Genomic DNA, 22300 nt, shown 5'->3' with positions numbered 1-22300 from the left:
GTTTTCCATACAGTCAGCTATGTATTTAAACTTCTATTCTTATATATTCACTACATATACCTGCTGCAATCACACAAATTCCATCGAGAATGCAATTATCTAAAAAGAGATGGTCGACAAATTGGCAACGAGTGACAGGAGAGGGGATTTTTAAAATTTCTCTCATGCAGAAAATTAAAATTGGTTAATAAGTAAAAGGAGAGTGACGGGGGCAGGAATTAATCGCATTATTTAAAGTACTTAACTACTGAAGATACTAGCATCTGCTAAAAAGTAATTAATCTACCACCTAGTTTTTATTTTGTATTTTGGTTCCTCTGTCATCAGGACAGTGTTGCTGTTTGTGCAGGGCTGTTACTCAGTGTTGCCTCATAATGTGGACAGCATCTGCTCCAGGGGGGGTCAGACCTGGATGTGTTAGTGTTAGTACAAAAGTGCACAAAGCAGATGACCCATATTACACAATTCATAACCTAAAAACTTTGTGCAGAAAACTGAAAAAGAAAGAGAGGGAGAAAAAAGTAGAAAATATGAGGCAGAAAGGACGTCGGACTGAGAAATGGTTTACGGAAGCTTTTGAAATAACATAAGAGGAAAAGAATTGCTCTGGCATATCCAAAAGACAGAGATACATAACAATGAAGGAAAACAAAAAAGATGGTTGGAGGGAATATCAAAAAGGTCTTTGTGTGTGTCAAGAAGGCAAGTCAGGAGAATGAAAATTAAAGTACAACTAAAAACAGCCAAACTGTCTCTTCTGATTAAAAAAAAAAAAAAAAAAAAAACACTGAGATGTGGGCAGAGAAACTCAGAAAAACAACACTAATTAAAGCTGCAAGCAGCGTTATGAGGGCCCTCGCACCCCCGGCGCGTCGAGCCACGCTCAACACCTAAAACCTGCACGTCCGATCTGATGTCACATTGATGGAATTCATGCATTTAACCACCAGCTAACATTTAATCTCATTCAATCATGATTACAGTCCTCCCACTAGGTGGCGCTCTAACCATTACTGACAAATGGCATAACAAACATTTCCGAGCTCAAGTCTCATCATGCCTGCGACATTTCGGAGAGATTGGACATTGTGTTTTTGAGTGGCAGCAGATTACTGCTTTTTGGCGAGTGTTTGAAACTCCACGTGCCGCCATGGCCACCCCGTTTCCCTGAACGTAAAAAGCTTCGCAATTTAACATCACAAAGGTCTTTAGATTCCACGCACTGGAGATCGCGTCAATCTGACGAAATCCCTTGGAGGAGTTCGTCAAAGTACGGTGCCTGAAAAGAGGGGAAAATGTCGCCAAAAGTACGCCTTCATTTTAAAATGGCTGACTTCCTGTTGGATTTCGTATCATGCTCCAAGAGACTTTTTTGTATATCTTGATATCTTACATAAGCTTACCAGGTTTCAGACTCATAGATAAAACACAGAGCAGGGGCTGATGTTTTGAAATTTTGTAGGGGGCGCTGTGGAGCCATTTTGCGCTATTCAAGGAAAATGATCACAAAACATTAAAGCCTTCATCACATTGGAGGTGTGCGCCAAATTTCAAGACTTTTTAAACTTTCCAAGCCCCTCAAAACCCACTTCATCTTTCATGGTGAACTGCGTTGCCACCAGGGTGCGCCGTTCAGTTTAATGTCACAATTTTCTCACTGAAGCATCACGAGGGACTGATGGTGACATTCACCCCTTTTGAGGTGGCCACGATGAACCTGTGAAAATCAGTGCAACAAAATATAAGACATGACATTTCCTGTTGTCACTAGGTGGCGCTCTGGGTATTCCTAACAATGGGCATATCAATCTGTTCAGGGCGGGTCTGACATCATGGCTGTAAAGTCTGGTACTGATCAGACTGGATTTCATGGAGTTATACTAATTTGTTTCTTCATGGCGAGACATCAAAGTTCGCCACGCTGCTGGGGTCACACCCTTTCACAAAAACTCACACTTTTTACTGTAACCCAAGACCAACTCCTTAAGGATTTCCTGGAGAAATTTGAGGCTGCAGATGTAACCCATCACAATACTGTACCCCAAAGTGTAAAACATGACATTTCCTGTTCCCACTAGGTGGCGCTGTCCCTGGTGTCAAATATGGCAGTTGAAATATGTTCAGGACTGGAGCCTTATCATATGTGTGCTCTTTGGTCCAGATTGGACAATGTATGACAGAATGAGAGGCAATAATATTTTCATGGCGAATCATTGAAATTCGCCGTGGCGCCACGGGCTCACCGTATCGCGAAAACTCAAAAGCTCCGCAATTTAACATGGCCCAGGTGTGTAGTTGACACTGACCATGGAAATGGCAAAATTAGAGCCAAAATGTCACCTTCACTTCCAAATGGCGGACTTCCTGTTGGGTCTAGGACATGGCCATAATAGACTTTTTTGTGTGTCCCTTAATGTTAGATATGTGTGCCAACTTTCATACATGTAGGTCATACCCATCCCGGGGGCTCGCGTTTTTCATTTTTCTAGGTGCCGCTACTGAGCCAATTTTCCCTGGACATGTCTGCGGAATTAAAAAACATACATTTTTACCAGACCTGATGCGTGTGCAAAATTTCATGAGTTTTTGAGCATGTGTAGGCCCTCAAAAAGCCGATTCATTTGCCGAAACAATAATAATAATAATAATAATAATAAACAGAGCAGATACAATAGGGCCTTCGCACTTTTAGTGCTCGGGCCCTAATTAAATCAGAAAAGGAGGAAAATGGAAACAAAGTCTTGCTGAGAAACAGGGTGGAGAGGAAGAGAAAGAGAAACCACAATGAAAGCTCTGTTGCTATTATGTCAAAGGACTTGGGATATTGCTATGTTGAGTATGTTGTGTTTGTTCACACTAGGGATGTTTCTTATTACTAATTTACTAGCTGATTAGATGGGAGGAAAAATTCTAACTAATCAACCAGTCTACAAGTATGAAAACAATAAGAAGGCATTTAAATCCAAGTCAGTCTAATGGATGAGGTTAAACACGGGCAATAATCAAAATGCAGCTGAAAAGTGTGACACTATGCATAACACTGTACACGCTCAATGTCAGATGCTGAGTGGTGCTAACATTAGCAGTGGTTGTGCCAGCTGCCTTCTTTCCCTGCAAATTAACATCCACCCGCTGTGCTGCATGTAGTTCTGCATTGCTCTGGGCGAGCGGTAATCTGCCAGCTTATTCTGAGGCAACAAGGCAGAGAGGGCTGGTGTCGTCTGCTCGGGCTAGGAGTCTGTGTAACATCTGCATAACATCTCAGAAGTGACAGTTAACTGGCAGTGTAAAATAATACAATTAGAATAATTGCTCCAGCAAGTATGTATAGCAAGGGAGGCTGTATTTAAAAACCTAGTCAACTAGTCGCTCACACCCCTGGTTCAAAAAGGGCAGGCAAAAACTGGAAGGTGAATGGCCAGCTTGGCTGAATAGCAGAATGAAAGGGGGGGGGGCAAACACTACATTTTCAGCCAATAGGAGGATGATATGTCCTCAGCATCGATGGCAATGCCAATGATAGCTAGCTAACAGCAGTACACTTACCATACATTTTTTCTATACTAATGTTTTCCATTACATGCTATATGGTGAAGTCAGAGCCAACATAACAGCAAAACTTTAACAAAATGTATAATTAACTGCAGTCATTTCTTTTAATGTCATTTCTTTTAAGTCTATAATTGAGATCAAACCCCCCCTGATGGGGTACTACACAAGTACAGGGGTCCTTCCTTTATACTCATTTATTGCAGGAGTTATGTTCTAAAAATAACCCGCGATAGGTGAAATCCGCCAAGTACCCAACTTTATCTTTTACAGTTATTATAGATGTTTTAGGGCTGTAAAACCCCTCACTACACACTTTATACACTTTTCTCCGACGGGCTTGAACATTTTCACACTTTTCTCGATGGTTTAAACACTCTAAAAGTTCAAACCTTCGTAGAAAAATAGGTCCAGTATTACAGTACAGCACTTCAGAGTCACACTGCTAGCGATCAAAGATTTAGATAAATTTGACAAGCTGAACACATTCTGTACTGTAGAGGAGACACGGCACGAGATTGATTGACAATGGTCTACAGCCAATTAGAATGCAGAACACAATGTGCTGTTAAAAAAAACAAAAGCATGCAAAATTGCACCCAAAAAAAAAACAGCGAGACCGCGAAAGGCGAATCGCGTTATAGTGGGGGACCCCTGTACACAGTGTATATCCCATATGGAAGCATACTAGAGAAAGTACACTTTGACCTGCCTTTATGTAAAACGATGCGTAATCTGATTAAGTTAGAGCGCTTACGTTATAATTGATTTAAAATTCTTGAAGGTGACATTCCACCTTTGTAAACAGAAAGCTCTTCAAGGTGATCAACTTCCTACAATGACATTTTGAAAAAGTCTGGGTCATTTTTTGAGGCGGTAGGGTTTCTTTGCTGCCTGCGTTGAGTGCTGGAAGGGACATAGCGAATGTTGTTTTAAGAAGTCGTAACCTTTCTTTAAGATGTTACTTTCTTTAAGGATGTGCAAAACAAGTTTACAGTCTCAGAGAAGAGACACAGCGATGTCTCTGACAGATGGATGAAAGGTAGAACAGATGACGGATACATGAGGGAGGGATGGGAGATAAAGATGCAGAGATGAAGAGCATTTGTGAGAAATAGAAGTCAGGGGGTGGATAAAAGGGAAGATGAAAGCAAATAGGAGGCGATGGAGGAATCATTTTTAGTAGACATGAAATGGTGAGAGGGCAAAAAGATGGATAGATAGATGGATGAATAGACCTGATGGGAATCCTGATGACTGGCAAGCCATATGTTAACGATGGCAGTCTGACAGCCTCTGGTTTAACCCTATTCACACACACACACACACACACACACACACACACACACACACACACACACACACACTCTATACAGACTGTAAGCCATGCATCAAGGCTTACAGAGTCCAGCCCCAACACATGCTACAGTGAACGGGTACCATCCATCACGGCTGTAACTAGACAGAGATGCAGCAGGAGCCAAGACTAAACCAATCAGATGGCAGTGTGTGTAACGGCCATCTCAAACCAAAAACAATCTAAAGTTATTTTAGAGTTTGAGCTGTCCTCAAACTTATACAGATGTTTTTTACCAATACAACCCTAAAGTGACAAAAAAATGTGTTTTTGCTGAGCCAATTTGTGGGAGCTGATTACTGGGAGCAAGAAATACTCTGTGTGCTAAAAGAATACCAGAACCAGAAAATAAAAACAGAAATAGCATGTTTCTTCTCAGAGTAAATGTGCTTAACTGCAAAACTGGTGTGCTAAGAATGCTGTTACCAATTGCAGTAGTATTTCTGAGCGCTGAGATGCCTTTCTTTTGTCTATTTCTATACAAACCGCTAAAAGGATAAAAAAAAAAAACTGGGGTAGTTACTGCTTGATTATCAGTTTGATTAAAAAAATCTTACATATGGACCCTCTTGGACTAAAATGTATACTTATGTCAAACATCAGGAACCACACAGCATTTTTACATGTTGCCATTCTTTATACTTCAAATATTTGCTCATAAATGGAAAGTCAGAGCAACAACAAGCATTACTGATAACAGATTTCCTTTAAAAGTATCACACAGAAAGAAAAGTAAGATCAGTGGTTATACAGCAGCTGTGAGCCAACTAAAGCTACACAAATAGCTTGACAATATGATGCAAAGAATGATGAGCGATCAGATGATTTTGGCTTCGATTGAGACCAGTTGATCTTCTGGGACTGCAGGGGCATTTGAGTTAAGAGCCAGAGCTAATGCTATACTGGATTTTTTGTGTATAGGGTGCAGATAAAAAAAAAAAATGTCAATCTGACCATAAAAAACAAATAATAATAATAACACCAAACATATGGGGTGGCTGTAGCTCAGGTGGTAGAGCAGGTCTCCTACTAACCGGAAAGTTGGTGGTTCGATCCTAGTCTGCATGCCAAATATCCTTGGGCAAGTTGTTCTCCAATCGGAAAACTCCTTCGATCGAAGTGTGAATGTGTGTATGAATGTTAGATAGCAGAACAAACTTAGAAAAGTCCTTGTGTGATTGGGTGAATGAACGAATGTAGAGTGCTCAGATAGAGTAGAAAAGCGCAAAATAAGAACCAGTCCATTTACCAAACATATAGGACGTAAATATGGTAGAATTCTGGTCAGGTTCCCTCCCAGCAGGCAACCTCTGCAAGCACTTTACAATTAAAAGTGGTAGTACAGAAGCTGAGGATGTTGCATGCTCAACCTCCGGGACACCAGTTGGTCACTGCAACTATTTGCAATGAGTCGCTTAATGCAACAGAAATTCAGTGCGATCACCACCACTCTAGTGTGCCATTACATGTATTATGTGTGTGCTTTGATTTCACCACACAGGAAAACATCAACTTTTAATCTGACCAGACAGACTGGCAATAGTACAACAGTTTTCAGGAGAGTGCAAAGTTTTGACGCCCAAAGGAGGTACAGAAGGACAGGAATGGGACATTCACATCGCAAATTCACCCACAGCCTTAGACAGTCAACACAGCTTTACTGTAGTGTCCTCAGGTGTCTGATAGAGTGTGCTCAGTGGAATACTGAACTGTGGCATGTGCCATTGGTGTGCCATTGGTGTGCCATTGGTGTGCCATTGGTGTGCCATTGTGCCAACACAGAGAACACTGAAAATACAGGAGTCGTTTGGCGAAACTGACACAGTCTTGACTCGCGACCTGCTCTTCCAGTTTATCCTCCCTGTGATGGTGTCCTCCTTACCAACAGGGAAATCAAGCAGAAGCTTCACTGTTTTCACACAGCGAGGAAGAAAGCATGCAGTGAAGGAGCACGTGTGCCGGGAAGTTCCACTGTATGATCTAAAAAAGGCAGTAGCACTAGAAGCCGGACATGTACCAGATTATGACCCCGACTGGGAGATCAGACAAATTTATATCAGGTTATAGTTTTGGCCAATAACAGCTTGTATTTTGGATCCTCTTGTTGTGTGTCTTTTTTGTCTATTTCTTTAAATACAATTGTTTAAAAGAGGTTTTTAATAAATCTATCCCACATTTTCCTCTTAAATACCACTACTTCTACTCTAGTATGTATGAGGAAAAGTCTGCTCCCATAAATGGCTACCATTATGTTTGTGTTGTGTTGTACCTTGTCTGAGCAGCAGCTGTAGCTTTCCTCTCTCTAACTCCAGGCTGAGGCTGACTCCTTGCTGCCCCTCTGCATGCAGCAGTATCCCAGAATTCCTCAGGGTTTTAAACTTCAGAGAGACAACCTCTTTGGATGTCCGCCACGGCCCGGGACTCAGCCTGTACACCAGGCTGCTGCTGCCACCGTTTAGGCTCACCACATCAGAGGCTAAAAAAACAAAAGCAAAATAGATTTCATGATAAAAGAAAGCAAAACACTGAAACCAGAATCTTAAGCAAAAGCTTAACAGTTCATATCATATAACCCTGAAACAGACAACAGTCCTTGTGTTTGTGCAGTTTTCCTACAGCATCAGATTGCTCAAAGCTCCGACTTATAACTGGGTGTCAGAGTTGCTATTAATGTCATGTAATATTCTAATTCAAGGTTCTTAAATAATGCTTATGCTACCCTGCATAAACTCACAATTACACACACCTGCATGACACAATCTACCTGTTCCTGTAATTCTGTGGTTGTAGCAGACAATTTGTTAAACAGCGAGGACTTGCAGCAAGGACTGAATCTGTATTCTGCTTAACACTTTTCATCAAGAAGTCTCTCAGTTACTGTGTGCTGCTCGCTGGGGATTTGGGCTGAGGTGATGTGAGGTAAACGGTGTAGGTGGTAAAGAATGAACTGCAAATACTGAACTGTTTAAAGGGAGCTGCGGCTGAGTTCAGCATCAAAAGCCTTTTCAGTTGTACAACTAATTTCTCCGACTGAATGTTTCTTAATGGACTTGGAAACTCTTTGACTCCCTGAGACTTACAATCAGCCAACCACTTTGCTTGCAGTAATGCTCTTATTGCATTGTACAGTGTATTTCCTGCTGATTGCAGAGCAGTAGGCTCGGGCTCGGAAGCACTGAGTCATCCTCTGCGATTGAAAGCTGAAAACATTACTTGAAGTCGACTCTGTGGACTATCAAGCCATTCTAATTAAGTCCCAGATTACATTTTGTTCTACAATATTACGTTTTATGTAATTACAATCAGCCATATCCCTGTAATTATCCCCAGAACATATTGTTGATTATTTTTGACTCACTACCTGCGTACCGAAATAACACTGGACATAGTGAGTGCAGTAATTAGCTGGACATAATTTTACACACATATATTTGAACGATTGCAGTAAATATCATCATAGAAACACACACATATGAAATTAATAAAAAATACATAAATAGAGGAGGCAAGTCCCTTTAGCTCTGCTGCTGCATTCTAGCATCAGTTAATTAGCAGAAATCAATTTAGACTGGTATGAATATCATACTTCAAAGATATGTGGTTATCAGCAAGAAGGCCTAAGAAATGGACTAGTCCAGCCCATGGGATGGTTTCAGGAATACTGCAGAGAAGATGGGGAAGAATGTTTGTATTTCCCACTGTTTGCTTCTGTAGGAAGCATTGTGTTACAGGTTGTTAAGAATGGAGGGTGTCAAGGGACCTGTTGTCCAGTTCTTAATGTCATGTGAGTCAGAGATCTGAATCATAATCGATGTTTAGCCTTCCTAAAATCAAACTGGACTTGTTGTTCTATAGATCTGGAGGTATTTTTATAGTGCTCCTGCACACTTAAGATTAACTTGGACTGTATGTGATTTATTAACTTAAACATTTGACACCTCTGTGTTGCAAGCTGCAGACAGCACAATTGTCTGTGTCTACATTGAAGACAAACTATCACATCGGTGGTAATAATTTAACTCCAAAAGTCATCCTCGTGGTGCCAGGAAAATAATCTTTATTCCATGACTCACTGTATAAACTTTAAATCCATCCAGCAGATGCTGGTATCTTTCAGGACCAGCTTAACCACCTACTGTCATTTACAGACTTTTGACGCTAGTGCAAAAAGAAATCTTCCTTTCGCAGAAAAATGTTGTTTTGCTGAAGATGTAGTGAAAACACTCATTTATACTCCATTATTCTGCCTTCATACAGTGTTTTACATTATTAGCAAATAATACAGATCATCACACTTCCAGCACTTCCAGAAACCAAAAAGCTCTGGTGTGTGGCTAATTCCACTAATTAACTTTTTAATCATGATTGGGGGTTTTTTGTTCCAGTTTGCATGGATTTTATGACGTTTAAACTCTCATGTAGGCCAGGGAAAATGTTCTCCATCCATTCTCATAATGTTAACTACAAAACACATTATTTTGTGTTTCCTTAAAAAGGACTAATATCCACCGAGCATTTACATTCAGTGCATTTCTCACACTGTGGCAAACCGTTTGTCACCAGCAGCTATATTGCAGCTCCCCGCGATGTATTACATTTGTTTTTCCGGAGAGGATTCTGCCGTGAATGCTGCATTAGTTTTCTGCAGGAACACCAGGAATCTTCTCTGACAACTGTGACACCAGCTGATAAATATAGCACACAAATATATCCGTAAGTAACTTTTGAATATTTCCAAATGACTACAGGCTATTCATCAAAATCCATCTTTTAATGTTTCTCCAAATCCATCTTCTTCTCACGCGGGCAACAGTAACTACAGTTACATAAGGATATATACAATGGTTTTAGCATAAATCATCTTTATACTTGGCAGATTACAAGTGATGAAGATGCAAGTACAAGATGTAAGACTATAAAGAAGATACAGAGATCACGTAAAAGTGGCGATCACCAAGACCAAACTAAAGAAAACCTGAGGACACTGTTGGTACAGTTTCACACTGTCGGGTTGTTTTTATTAGAAGAACAAAGAGTCTTATAATAAAAGAAGACTATGTGTCTTCATCTAAGAGTGACATTCAGTATGAATTAGAAATAAATGGAAAAAGTAGAACACTTTCAAAAGACACCTTTTGAAACCTAGTCGTATTTGTGAAATTGCTTTGTCCTTTTTAGTATATTCAAAGCAAACAAGCTAATGTCCTTTTATTTTTATACTTCTATTTTAAAATTCCACTCAGAGTACAGCCGGCAAAATATAAGTGGAAACTTGAACTAATACACAGAGACGGCTGTGGAGGAAATCCCAGGAAACCGTGTTTGCACATGAATAGTTATTGTTTGATAAGTATATTCTAGCATGTATATGTAAATATATGGAGTTGCTTTTGATATTCATGAGTATGTCGTGTTTTGATTAGAGCACAGAAATCAGGGCAGAGCAGCAAATGAACACTGAGAAGACAAAAGACTACAAACACCTGCTCGTTTAAGAATATGAGCAAAGCCTGTACGTCTGACTGTACACCTTAGCTGTAAAGGGAATAAAGAACAGGATGAAGAGGAGTTCCATTCATTGAAAATATACTCTAATGTGTTTAAAGTCATGCTGAGTCAAGAGGATTCATATTTTATATGAAAAAAACAACTCTAAGAAGATAAAGCCACGGTGTGCTGTCAGGGTGAAAGAAGAAACTGTGACAGGTTACATATCTATTATTTTTGTCAAAAAGAAATATTTGTGAGGTTTTTTTTGCCACAGTGGACTCACATATGTTATGTAACTGAATGTGAATACATCTGACAGCATTGCTTATGTGCAAAACCAATGTCGTATTTGTTTAGTTCATTGTACTGATGCTACGGCTGCCGGGGCCAGCATGTATAAAAGCAGCTCTTAACTCTTAACAAAAGGCTTTCAGTGAAAAAAAGGCAGCCCAATAACAAAATCATGAAATGTGTACATTTTTCAAGAAAAGACTGAATAAATTCAGGAGTTCTTTCTTGGTTTGACCACTGACCAGAGTCCAGTCGGGATAAAGAAGACAGAACTTACTGTAAGGACATCCGTAGGTTTCCAGTCGCAGTCCGATCCGTCCGCTGGGATTCCAGTCCAGAGGAATGAGGCGGAGAAAACGTGCAATCGCTGGTTGTTGCAGCTTGTATTGAACCACACTGTCTGCATTGCTGTTACCTGGAAATGACTAAAAACATACAAGCAGAGAAAAAAAATTACATGTAAATATTTACATATGTAAATATTTGCACTGGAAATTCAAGTTTTTTGGTTTCCTGTTTGTAATACTTGAGGGTGCATGAGAGTTTGCCCAACCAGTCTACATGTGTTTTGTGGACTTGGAGAAGGCATTCGACCGTGTTCCTCGGGGGGTCCTGTTCATAATTTTTATGGACAGAATTTCTAGGCGTAGCCAAATGGCAGAAGGCTTTCACTTGGGTGGTCTCAGGATCTCATCTCTGCTTTTTGCAGATGATGTGGTTCTGTTGGCTTTATCGGGTGATGGCCTCCAGCTCGCCTTGGAATGGTTTGCAGCCAAGTGTGGGAATGAGAATCAGCACCTCCAAATCTGAGGCCATGGTCCTCAGCCGGAAAATGGTAGAGTGCCCTCTCCGGGTCAGGGACGAGTTCCTGCCCCAAGTGGAGGAGTTTAAGTATCTCGGGGTCTTGTTCACGAATGATGGGAGAAGGGAGCGGGAGATCGACAGACGGATTTGGTGCAGCAGCTGCAGTGAGGCGGACGCTGTACCGGTCTGTTGTGGTGAAGAGGGAGCTGAGTGTAAAAGCAAAGCTCTCAATTTAGCAGTTGATTTATGCCTCTACCCTCACCTATGGTCACGAGCTGTGGGTAGAGACCGAAAGAACAATCGGCGGAAATAGGCTTCCTCCGAAGGATGGCTGTCCTCTCTCTTAGAGATAGGGTGAGAAGTTCGGCCATTTGGGAGGGGCTCAGAGTAGAGCCGCTGCTCCTCCACATCGAAAGGAGCCAGTTGAGCTGGTTCGGGCATCTGACAAGGATGCCTCCTGGGTGCCTCCTGGGTGAGGTTTTCCGGGCATGTCCCACCGGGAAGAGGCCCCAGGGCAGACCCAGGACACGCTGGAGAATTTTATCTCTCAGCTGGCCTGGGAACGCCTTGGTGTTCCCCCAGACAAGCTGGAGGAGGTGGCTGGGGAGAGGGAGGTCTGGGCTTCTCTGCTTGGGCTGCTGCCCCAGATAAGCAGAAGAAAATGAATGGATGGATGGACGGATGTTTGTAATCTGCTTGCAGTCCCAGCTTTCTTGACCAATCGTGTTTGAGGAAGCTTTGAGGGCATATAATTCACACTGTATAATCCACGTTCCCAATAATATATCAACCAAGACTACTGTCTGCCTATCTTTCTGTTGTTTGCTTTCTGTTAATTTTTTTTTTGCATTGTGACAGCTGGGATAGGCTCCAGCGCCCCCCGCGACCCTGAAAAGGATAAGCGGAAGCGAATGGATGGATGGATGGATGGATGAAGAATGAATGGCTGGGGGAAGAGGAGGTCTTTGATTGGGTGTCTTGTGGCTACACCGTAAGTCCTGACATATTGGAAAATCTCCCCCAGGGACTAAGCCACAAGACTAGCCTGTGACTGCAATCATCTTCATATTAAAGAGTAAGATATGATATGATATGATATTTAGCAAACTGTAATGTTTATCATGTCACAATTTCCCCACATTCACCAAAGCATCGAAAGCAAAAATATAAACGCAGTAAAGTTAAATTTTTAATTGACGATAAATCAACGACCAGGGCCTCTCTGTCCTGGTCGTTGTGTCCTTGGGCAAGACACTTTACCCTACCGCCTACTGGTGTTGGCCAGAGGGGCCGATGGCGCGATATGGCAGCCTCGCTTCTGTCAGTCTGCCCCAGGGCAGCTGTGGCTACAACCGTAGCTTGCCTCCACCAGTGTGTGAATGTGAGCGTGAATGAATAATGTCATTGTAAAGCGCTTTGGGTGCCTTGAAAAGCGCTATATAAATCCAATGCATTATTATTATTATTAAATGTTAAGGAAGCACCAAAATAACTGAAATTCATTTTTCACTTTAATGGTGACTCATTCAGCAGCTGTCCACTCAGCCAGATCAACCATCCTATTAGCATCATTATAAAGGTGCATTTACTGTGTACAGGGTCAAATACATCCACATGTAATGCAATTACTGATGCAATATTCACAATATTCTTTCTTCACTCTGATACTCCTTTAATCACAACGCTATTCCACTTTTTTGTTGAGACAAATGAGAGTTTTGTGTCTGACTGTGGACTATTTCAATCTTTAATCAATGGGCTGTAAAAGCAACACGATCAATAGTAGTGATTCAGCCTCTGAGATGGAGGGTCAGCGCTTTTTCTGTATTTCTAAAAACACAAATGTATGAATATTTGTAGCTTTTTTATTTAATTTAATGTCAAGGTCATCCAGTCTAGGCTGTTTTATCTAGTTCTCACTTGGCTAACCACCTATGTAGACACACAGTGCTTTTAATGGGGTACAATGAAAGGCAGAGATATGGCATCTGCGTTGTACTTAAGTGTATAAAATAAAGCTGATCACACTGCCAGCTCATATAATGACCATGTTAAGGACACAGCACATTTCCATTAGGAACTGGAGACACGGCATGCTGCATAGAAAAAGCTGTTTCTGATGGGCAGATGAGGCAGGAAGCAGAGGTGAGGGGGAAGTTTAACAGCAGTTTGTATCTTTTCAGATTTGGAAACTTTTCCTTTGAGGAAATTATATTCATTAACCTGCTTTATGCTAAAATCCTTCCATAAAATGTGGAGCGTTAGCAGCGAATTGGTTTGTCGGTCTCTCTCAGACTCTGGGCATAATGCCTGATGGATTTCTTTCCATCTCCTCCATCTGGCTATCTACCCTAATTACATGCCTCCCTTGAAGTTGACACGCAGGTTAACTCGCTCTCCCAATACTGAATAAAACTTAGACACTTAATTAACTTATTAATTCCTCTGTAATCAAAAGAAAGTGAAGTTGGATCACATCATATGATGAAAAGAGACTATGTTTGACTGAAAGGAAGAAAAACATTCAATGTGAAATCTGAGAATTCATTTTTGAGACTTTTATGTATGATTTAGTTCACTTTGTTCTTTAGAGGATGAAATCTTTAAACTCTCGATCTTTTGAAACATCTGAAAATCCTCACATATAGCATGATACTGATGCTCTCTTAAAATAAAACATATACTCAGCTCTTAAAGAATTCTTATGTTTAAGAAGCTGAAAACAGCTGAAATTTTAAGTGGAAAGCGTTATAAGGTAAAAAAAAAAAAAAAAAGAAGAAAAGAAAAGATTAAAGCAGTTAATTAATCTGCAACATCTGTAAGTTTGGAATAAATTGTGTTATTTGTATCATGTGATCTAATTGTACCAGGTTTTTCTTAACAGGAATGTTAAGAAATGTTCCTTTGAAGAGACTAAAAGAACAATAGATTATTGTTAAAATAACAGCATGTTGTTTGCAGACAGGATGTGAGCATCAATCTTCTGACTCAAAGCCAAAAAATTTATGAACCAGACCTGCAACCTTGACTCAAGACAGAGACCCCATCAGAGAGGACGAGAAGGCATTACTACATTACTTTTAAGTGCTGGAATTCAGGGCCTGTGCTGTTCTGCTGAGAAAAATCTGATACAGAATTGTTTAGGAGTGTAAGAGTAATGTTTCTGCGTGTATGCAGTTGAGTGAAAGCTGCAGTCCAAAAAAGTGAGAGGCTGAGTGTTTCATCTGCTCAAAGCATTGAGGCAAACAGCAGGAAGGATGTACCAGAGCGATGAGTATCAGTGGAAAATGACAGAGGAGGAAGAGAATCACCTGGTGAGAAGAAGGAGGGCGATAAGCAGTAAAGACAGCGAATAAGAAAACAAAATAAAGTAATAAAGGAAATTTGAGAAACAGGGAAAAGTGAAAAGAGCAGGACTTGTTTCCTCATCTTCAGCCCTCCAGGCAAGAGAAAGCAAACAGATAAAGAGGAACGAGACAATAAAGAAAAGATGGATTGCAGTATTTCCAAGCACCCACAGGCTTCTGAGGAAAAAGAGAGAGAGAAAAAAGATGTCATCCTCAGAGAGGAAGAGGAAAACAACAAATTCCCTTCACTGGTCTTCTGCCCACTAAAGCAAAAGTCGCAAATGATCCAGGAACTCTGCCATTAACTTTCTCCTCTGGAAGACTCTTTACGCCTGGCTGACTAATTCACAAAGTTTCCGAAACCCTTTGAAATGTGACTGGGTTTGTAGAGAATTTGTGTAGCACCTCAGATCAACATGTTTTTAAACTGTTAGGAGCAGTTTCCTCTGCTTTCTCAGAAAAGATCCACAGTTCTGAGATTAGTTGGATTAAAACTGAGCTCGACTTCTAATCAAAGCTCCTCTCTGCAGCTCTGTAACAAATGCGCCTTCTTCCTGGATCAGTGTCCATGTACACAGTGGAAAACTTTGCAGGTTTGTTGTTTGATCTAGTGTCCAAGTCACTGGGAGCATGCAGGTACATATTTTAAAGAGGCTCACTGAGCTGACAGGATTCATCACTGTGTTTGCTTTCAACACCAAAACTACTTAGTATTCTAGTGCCATTATACTAAACCATGTATCACCACTGCAGCGGGACAAATACAACAGAGTCCAACATGACACTTGTGCAATGAGAAAACGCCAAAGGGAAGTGCTGTGTCTATGAAGGGGCGGGAGGCGATGCTTCACTGCGTCTGTGACCCATCTCGCTGATTTTTTTCATTAATCAGCCCTACAGAGACCAGCTGAGGCTTTATCACTTCATGGCTATGTTTTGCCATGTTTCTGCCATGTTGTTAGTTGTGATCAGTGGGGGAAAAGTAATAAAATGAGCCACAGGAAGGTAACAAATTACAGAAGAATTCTACAGAAGGTGTCTGATTAAGGCTTTGGGCCAACACAGGATTTCCGGAACAGCTTCACTGATCCCTTCATGTCTGTTTCACCCAGTGTAAACAGTACTGTGATGAGTACACAGTCATTCATCGCAGCACAAACGTGATCATTTTTGGTTAATTTGCAGTGATCCTTACAGAGCCAAGTGGAAATAAACCCCGTGAACAAAATCCTCCTATGGTAAAAAGACTTACTAGACTTAAGTGGTTCTGGTTTTCCTTTACATTTGTTATCTGACTGTTTACTCTGGTTCTGTCTTTAGGATGTACTTTAGCGAAATACATAACTGAGCGTGTAAGAGTGAGCACTTTTTATCACGTGGCCTTGGCTGGTATCTATAACAGACAGACTGGAAGCAGTAACTTTGTTGCGTTTTGTTTTTCGCATTATGTTTATTGCGGAATAAAAATTAAATATATATAAAAATTGAATTAACGAGGAGCACAGAATGTTTTTGTTTTTTTAAACACACGCTCTTTCCATTCAGTCTCATCTATACTCCTGGGCCACACACATCTTCCACTAATCCACAGCAGAAAGTGTCAAGTGATCAAGTGTATGATGCAACATCAGCAGACTTTGTGGCTGGACTTAATTTGTTAGATCATTACATCTTTTTTTAAGATCTAATGGCCAAGGGTCCATCGGAGTTTGAACCAAAATCTTGGTAGACTAATTGAGCATGCAGGGTTTATATAAAACGCTGATAATTCAGCCTTTGAAGACTGTTGGCAGGTTCTGAAATATTCCCTTGTGTGGTCACCTTTGACCTCATGTATTGGGCTTTAAATGTGAGTGACACATGCTCTCTTCTGTTTTCTTAGATAACTAGCTGTAGGTGAAGCTGTTTTGGACCGATAAGAGCAGAATAATGTGTTTAATCATTGCTTTTTGTCTTTAAAAACAAATAATGGCCTCAACCTTCTTGCACCTAAAATGCAATAATCACATGATTGACTTAAGATTAAAAATCAAAGGTTCATCGTCTACAGCTGGGGTTAGCCTTTTTAAGACAAATCTGTATTTTCTGTTAGAAGGGGTACATCTATAAGTCGTAAACATTGGATCTTATTTGTATTTAGTTTGAATCAGATTAAAGGGTAAAAGCTAAATAGAGTGATATTTATATATAATTTAAAAGTGCTTCAACAAGCAACAAAACATAAAGTGCTTTGAACAGCAAGAGCAAGATCTATCATCTTTCTATCTATTTTTGACTGCCTCATTTGACTGCCTCTCTCCTCATGATCTGCAGCTAACTGTGGTGTCAGAAGGTCTGCAGACTCAGCAGATTCTGACATGGGCTCATACATCAGAAATGAAAGGATAAACGCATAATGGCTGAGTTTATCTGTACAGGTAAGTTCAAGCCACAACAAGACAACACATCAGTTCATATGACTTACTGATCCCTGGGGGGAAACACCACAATGCAATACAGAGTAGGAGCTTAGACTTACTAAGTTTTTGACTCATTTAATGTGGCTGGAAAGAGTGATTGTTGGGGAAACTGAACAACTCAATGCCACACACATCCAAAAAGTTAATCTTTTGGTTAACTTATTTTATTGTGTAACACTTGTGTCTGTACTGTAGGTAGTGAGGCAACAGAATCAGCTAAGACAGCAAGCTCATTTATTCAGCATCTGACTTAAATGCGGAAGATAAGATAAGATAACCTTTATTAGTCCCACACGTGGGAAATTTGTTTTGTCACAGCAGGAAGTGGACAGTGCAAAAGTTATATAGCAAAATTAGAATACAATAAGAATAAAATACTGTACACAACTGTACAGAATAGAATAAAATAAAATACTATATACAGTAGAATAAATAGAATAAAATATACAATAGGATAAAAATAGAATGCAAATGCTTTATAGAACTGAGTAAAAATATAACTATGTCAGAAAAAGAATATTGCACTTAGTATTATTGCACATGTGTGTATGTGTGTGTTTGATCAGTTGAAGTCTTTGTTGTGGAGTCTGACAGCAGTGGGGAGGAAAGACCTGCGAAATCTCTCCGTCCCACACCGTGGGCGCCGCAGCCTGGCACTGAAGGAGCTGCTCAGTGCTGTCAGAGTCTCCTGCATGGGGTGGGAGATGTTGTCCAGCAGTGATGACAGCTTAGCCACCATTCTCCTGTCACTCACCACCTCCACTGGGTCCAGAGGGCATCCTAGAACAGAGCTGGCCCTTCTAATCAGCCTGTTCAGTCTCTTCCTGTCCTCGGCAGAGATGCTGCCGCCCCAGCAGACCACACCGTAAAAGATGGCAGAGGCCACCACAGAGTCATAGAAGGTCTTCAGGAGTGGGCCCTCCACTCCAAACGACCTGAGTCTCCGCAGCAGGTACAGCCTGCTCTGCCCTTTCCTGTAGAGGGCGTCTGAATTATGAGTCCAGTCCAGTTTGTTGTTCAGATGAACACCAAGGTACCTGTAGCTGTCCACAGCCTCAATGTCCATACCTTGGATGTTCAGTGGTTGCAGTGGAGGATGCTTGTGCCTGCGGAAGTCTACCACCAGCTCCTTGGTTTTACTGGCATTGATCTGGAGGTAGTTCAGCTGGCACCAGTCCACAAAGTCCTGAGTCAGTCCTCTGTACTCCTTGTCGTCCCCATCAGTGATGAGGACGACTATTGCAGAGTCATCAGAGAACTTCTGCAGGAAGCACTGGGTGGAGTTGTGGGAGAAGTCTGCAGTGTAGATGGTGAAGAGGAACGGAGCCAGAACCGTTCCCTGTGGGGCCCCCGTACTGCAGACGACCCTGTCCGACACACAGCCCTGAGTCCTCACATACTGTGGTCGGTCGGTGAGGTAGTCCAAAATCCAGGTAGTGAGGTGATGGTCCACTCCTGAGTTCTCCAGCTTGTCCTTCAGAACCGAGGGAAGAATAGTGTTGAAGGCACTGGAAAAATCAAAGAACATGATTCTCACAGTGCTCCCAGCGGTCTCCAGGTGAGCGAGGGAACGATGTAGGAGGTGAATGACGGCATCATCCGCTCCAATGCCAGGCTGGTAGGCAAACTGAAGTGGGTCCAGTGATGAGCTCACCAGGCGCCGAAGCTGAGCCAGGACCAGCCGCTCCAGGGTCTTCATCAGGTGGGATGTTAGAGCCACCGGCCTGTAGCTGTTGAGGTCCTTGGGGCGTGAAGTCTTTGGCACTGGTACAACACAGGAGGTTTTCCAGAGCTGTGGGACTCTCCCCAGCCTCAGGCTCAGGTTGAAGAGGTGCTCCATCACCCCACACAGTTGGTCCGCGCAGGACCTGACGACCCTCGAGCTGATGCCATCTGGACCTGCTGCCTTCTTGGCTTTAATCCTCCTCAGTTCCCTCCTAACCTGGGTGGTTGAGAGAGACAGGCTGGAGCCTTGTGTTGAGTGTGTATTGGATGCTGTTGTTGGGGGAGGAGAGGAGTGAGCAGGGTGAATAGTGGAGGTGTGAAGTGTCAGAGGTGTCAGAGGTGGAACAGCAGCAGTGGGGGTGGGTGAGTCTGCAGCTGATGTTGGAGACTGCCTCATGGATGAATCAAATCTGTTGAAGAAATGATTCAGTTCATTTGCCCACCTCACATCCCTCCCAGGCAGAGAGTTCTGATGTTTGTGGCCTGAGATGGTTCTGAGGCCTCTCCAGACTTCACCAACATTGTTTTGCTGAAGCTGGTTCTCCATCTTCTGCCTGTAGCTGTCCTTCCCATTCCTTATCAGTCCCCTCAGCTCTCTCTGCACCCTTTTCAACTCCTCTTTGTCTGTGGATTTGAAGGCCCTCCTCTTCTGCTTGAGGACGGCTTTAATTTCTGGGGTAATCCAAGGTTTGTTGTTGGAGAAACACCGCACAGTCCTGGTAGGTACGGTGTTATCGGTGAAGCAGTGAATAGCTGCTTACAATACCCAAAATAGGATTGTTGTTTCCAGGTTCCAGTGAAATGTGAGTTGAAATTGTATGTAGTGTGAGGACTGTGTATGTAGACTGTGCTTCTTTGTCAATCTGGCACTGGGGTAAAAAACACACTAAAAAAAACTTATGGATGCATGGATTACAGATTATGGAATACAGCACATTCAATTTGATTTTCAATAGCGCCAAATCATAATAGTCACCACAATGTCCTTTATGTCGTAAGGTAGAGACAATAATACAGACAAAACAGAGAAAACCCCAAAAATCAGGCCCCCTATGAGCAAGCACTTTGGCAACAGTGGGAAGGAAAAACTCCCTTTTAACAGGAAGAAACCTCTGGTAGAACCAGGCTCAGGGGCAACAGTCATTGTGAATTTTTCCTGGGAGAAACACAGGAGAAACCTGGGGAAAAAAAAGGATTGTTGGCAGGTATGGTTTGGAGAGCAGCTACATTCACCAGTCAGCATCACAAAAATAGGAAGAGGGTACTTTAGTCTGCTGTAACTCTGGTCTATGAAAGTTTTTTGTTTTGTGTGTTTGTTGGTGAAAGACTGCTGTGTGTGGTGAGGACATGGTGAACAATACAGACAGATGAGCTATGTTCCACATATACAAAAACAGATTGAAAAAGTCCACTTACAGGCACTGATTATGACAGACTAAATGATTCACAATTATATCTGAATGATGTTCTCCTGCTGGTGTAGCCAACTTGTTTCTTATCATGCTGGAAGTGTAAAAAACAATCCTCGGTCTTTCTCTCCGTCTGTCTCACAGCAGTAGCGCCGGTGGCGTTTTTCTATTTCCCACATAGTGCTGTATATTTTATGGAAGCTGGATAGCTGCCTTAACAACTACCTGTTCAACTCCCTTCCCCGCTCGTGGATGGAAGAGGACGGGGGGACACTTATCTCACACGGGCACAATAGGACTATGGAGAAGATCGCTAAACCCTACTCACCCCTATGCTGTCCTCCTGTCTGTACTGCTTCCAGTTGTGTCCTGTGTCACTGAACATCAGCAGGTAGGATGTCAGCCAATCCGAGCTGCCATAACGGCCTTGCGTGGCAACAGCTGTGATCTTGGTGCGCTCGCCTAAGTCGACCTCCAACCACTGATACTTGTCTGAGATGAGAGGAGACCAGCCTCCAGCTCCTGCAGACAGATGTGAATAAAAAAAAGACACCATTTGTAGATAAGTGATGTATTAGATGTCCATGTAGATTGGATGAGATGAAATAAGTTCTGGTGAGGAGAAAAGAATGAATTGCATTGCTTGACCTTTCACTGTGAGCTAAAAATCCCACTTTTCAGTTATGAAACCCGAATAATGAAAATTGATTGAACCACAGTATGCATCATTAGAACCATTCAGAAGCTATACTAAAATATAAATCGTACTTTAAAAACTTTCTTTAGGAACTTAAAAAGTTGAATTTGTCATGATGCACAGGGCCTTAAGGAATTCATGTTTTTTCATCTCAGTTTTGGAACAGAAGCATATTTGTAGGTCACATGTAAGATTAAAAGATGCAATATTCAATTCAATTCAATTTTATTTATATAGCGCCAAACACAACAACAGTTGCCTCATGGGGCTTGCCTCAAGGTAAAGACCCTACATGAAGAGCATTAAATATTTCAAAGCAATGAAAAAACCATCTCCAGATAATGTCTGTGTATAAACTGTAGATCTGTAAAAGATCTGCATAAGACAGCGACACTAAACCTGATCACTTCATCCTATTAAATTTAATATAATCATTCTTTGATTAAATGGAGCTCATTCTGCAAAGATATCCTGTTGCAGTGGTGAATGTTCATATTTAAATTTCAAATAATGAGGTCAGTAAATCTAACAGTCCATATGAACCCAAAGCTTAGAGGTTAGACTGCTCAAAATGCTCCATTTCAAAACATTTTTCTTTACTTGCAGCTCTGTATAAGGTCAAGGAGAGGAGGAGGTCACACAGGCGCTTGAGCTGATAGGTAGCCCCACCTTACATAGCCAGTCCAGAGTTGGCTTAAGGGAGAAGAAAGAGAGCTAAAATATTTCCTTTCAGACAGGATGAACTGTGGGCTGCACCAAGGCCCAGAATAATATGAATAGAGATCATTCTGAACTACGAATCATGCGAAGCTACTCCAGTAGAATCCAGTAAAAAAACTGAACTGGAAATGAGTATTATAGGTCCAGTTATAGGTTAATTGCCATCCATCCATTGCAGGCACAGCAGTCAGACAATCCATGACCTCCCTCTCCCTAGCCACCTCCTCAACTCATCTGGGAAGTCATAGAAGTATTCCCAACCAGCCAAGAGCTATAACCTCTTCATTGTGTCCTGGGTCTGCTCCAGGGCCTTGTTCTCTAAGACATGCCTGAAAATATCTCACCTAGGAGGCATCCTGAGGCAGATACCTGAACTACCTCAACTGGCTCTTTTAAATGTGGAGGAGAATCAGCTGTACTCCGAGTGCTTCCCAAATGACCAAACTCCTCAC

General features: G+C 41.7%; 1 protein-coding gene across 1 annotated transcript in view; it reads right to left on the bottom strand.

Annotated features, from left to right (window-relative positions):
* LOC100700197 (contactin-associated protein-like 4) overlaps window positions 1-22300 on the bottom strand; it is a 143477-nt gene that overhangs the window by 77418 nt on the left and 43759 nt on the right. The window contains exons 3-5 of the mRNA XM_005476783.4: window positions 20760-20953; window positions 10965-11112; window positions 7176-7382 (exon numbers count right to left, since the gene is read on the bottom strand). Of these exons, the coding sequence (XP_005476840.1) occupies window positions 7176-7382; window positions 10965-11112; window positions 20760-20953 (549 nt within the window). The remainder of the gene's footprint in view (window positions 1-7175; window positions 7383-10964; window positions 11113-20759; window positions 20954-22300) is intronic.

Source organism: Oreochromis niloticus, linkage group LG18, assembly GCF_001858045.2.
Source record: "Oreochromis niloticus isolate F11D_XX linkage group LG18, O_niloticus_UMD_NMBU, whole genome shotgun sequence".
NCBI lineage: Eukaryota > Metazoa > Chordata > Actinopteri > Cichliformes > Cichlidae > Oreochromis > Oreochromis niloticus.
This window is presented reverse-complemented; position numbering and strand designations above follow the sequence as displayed.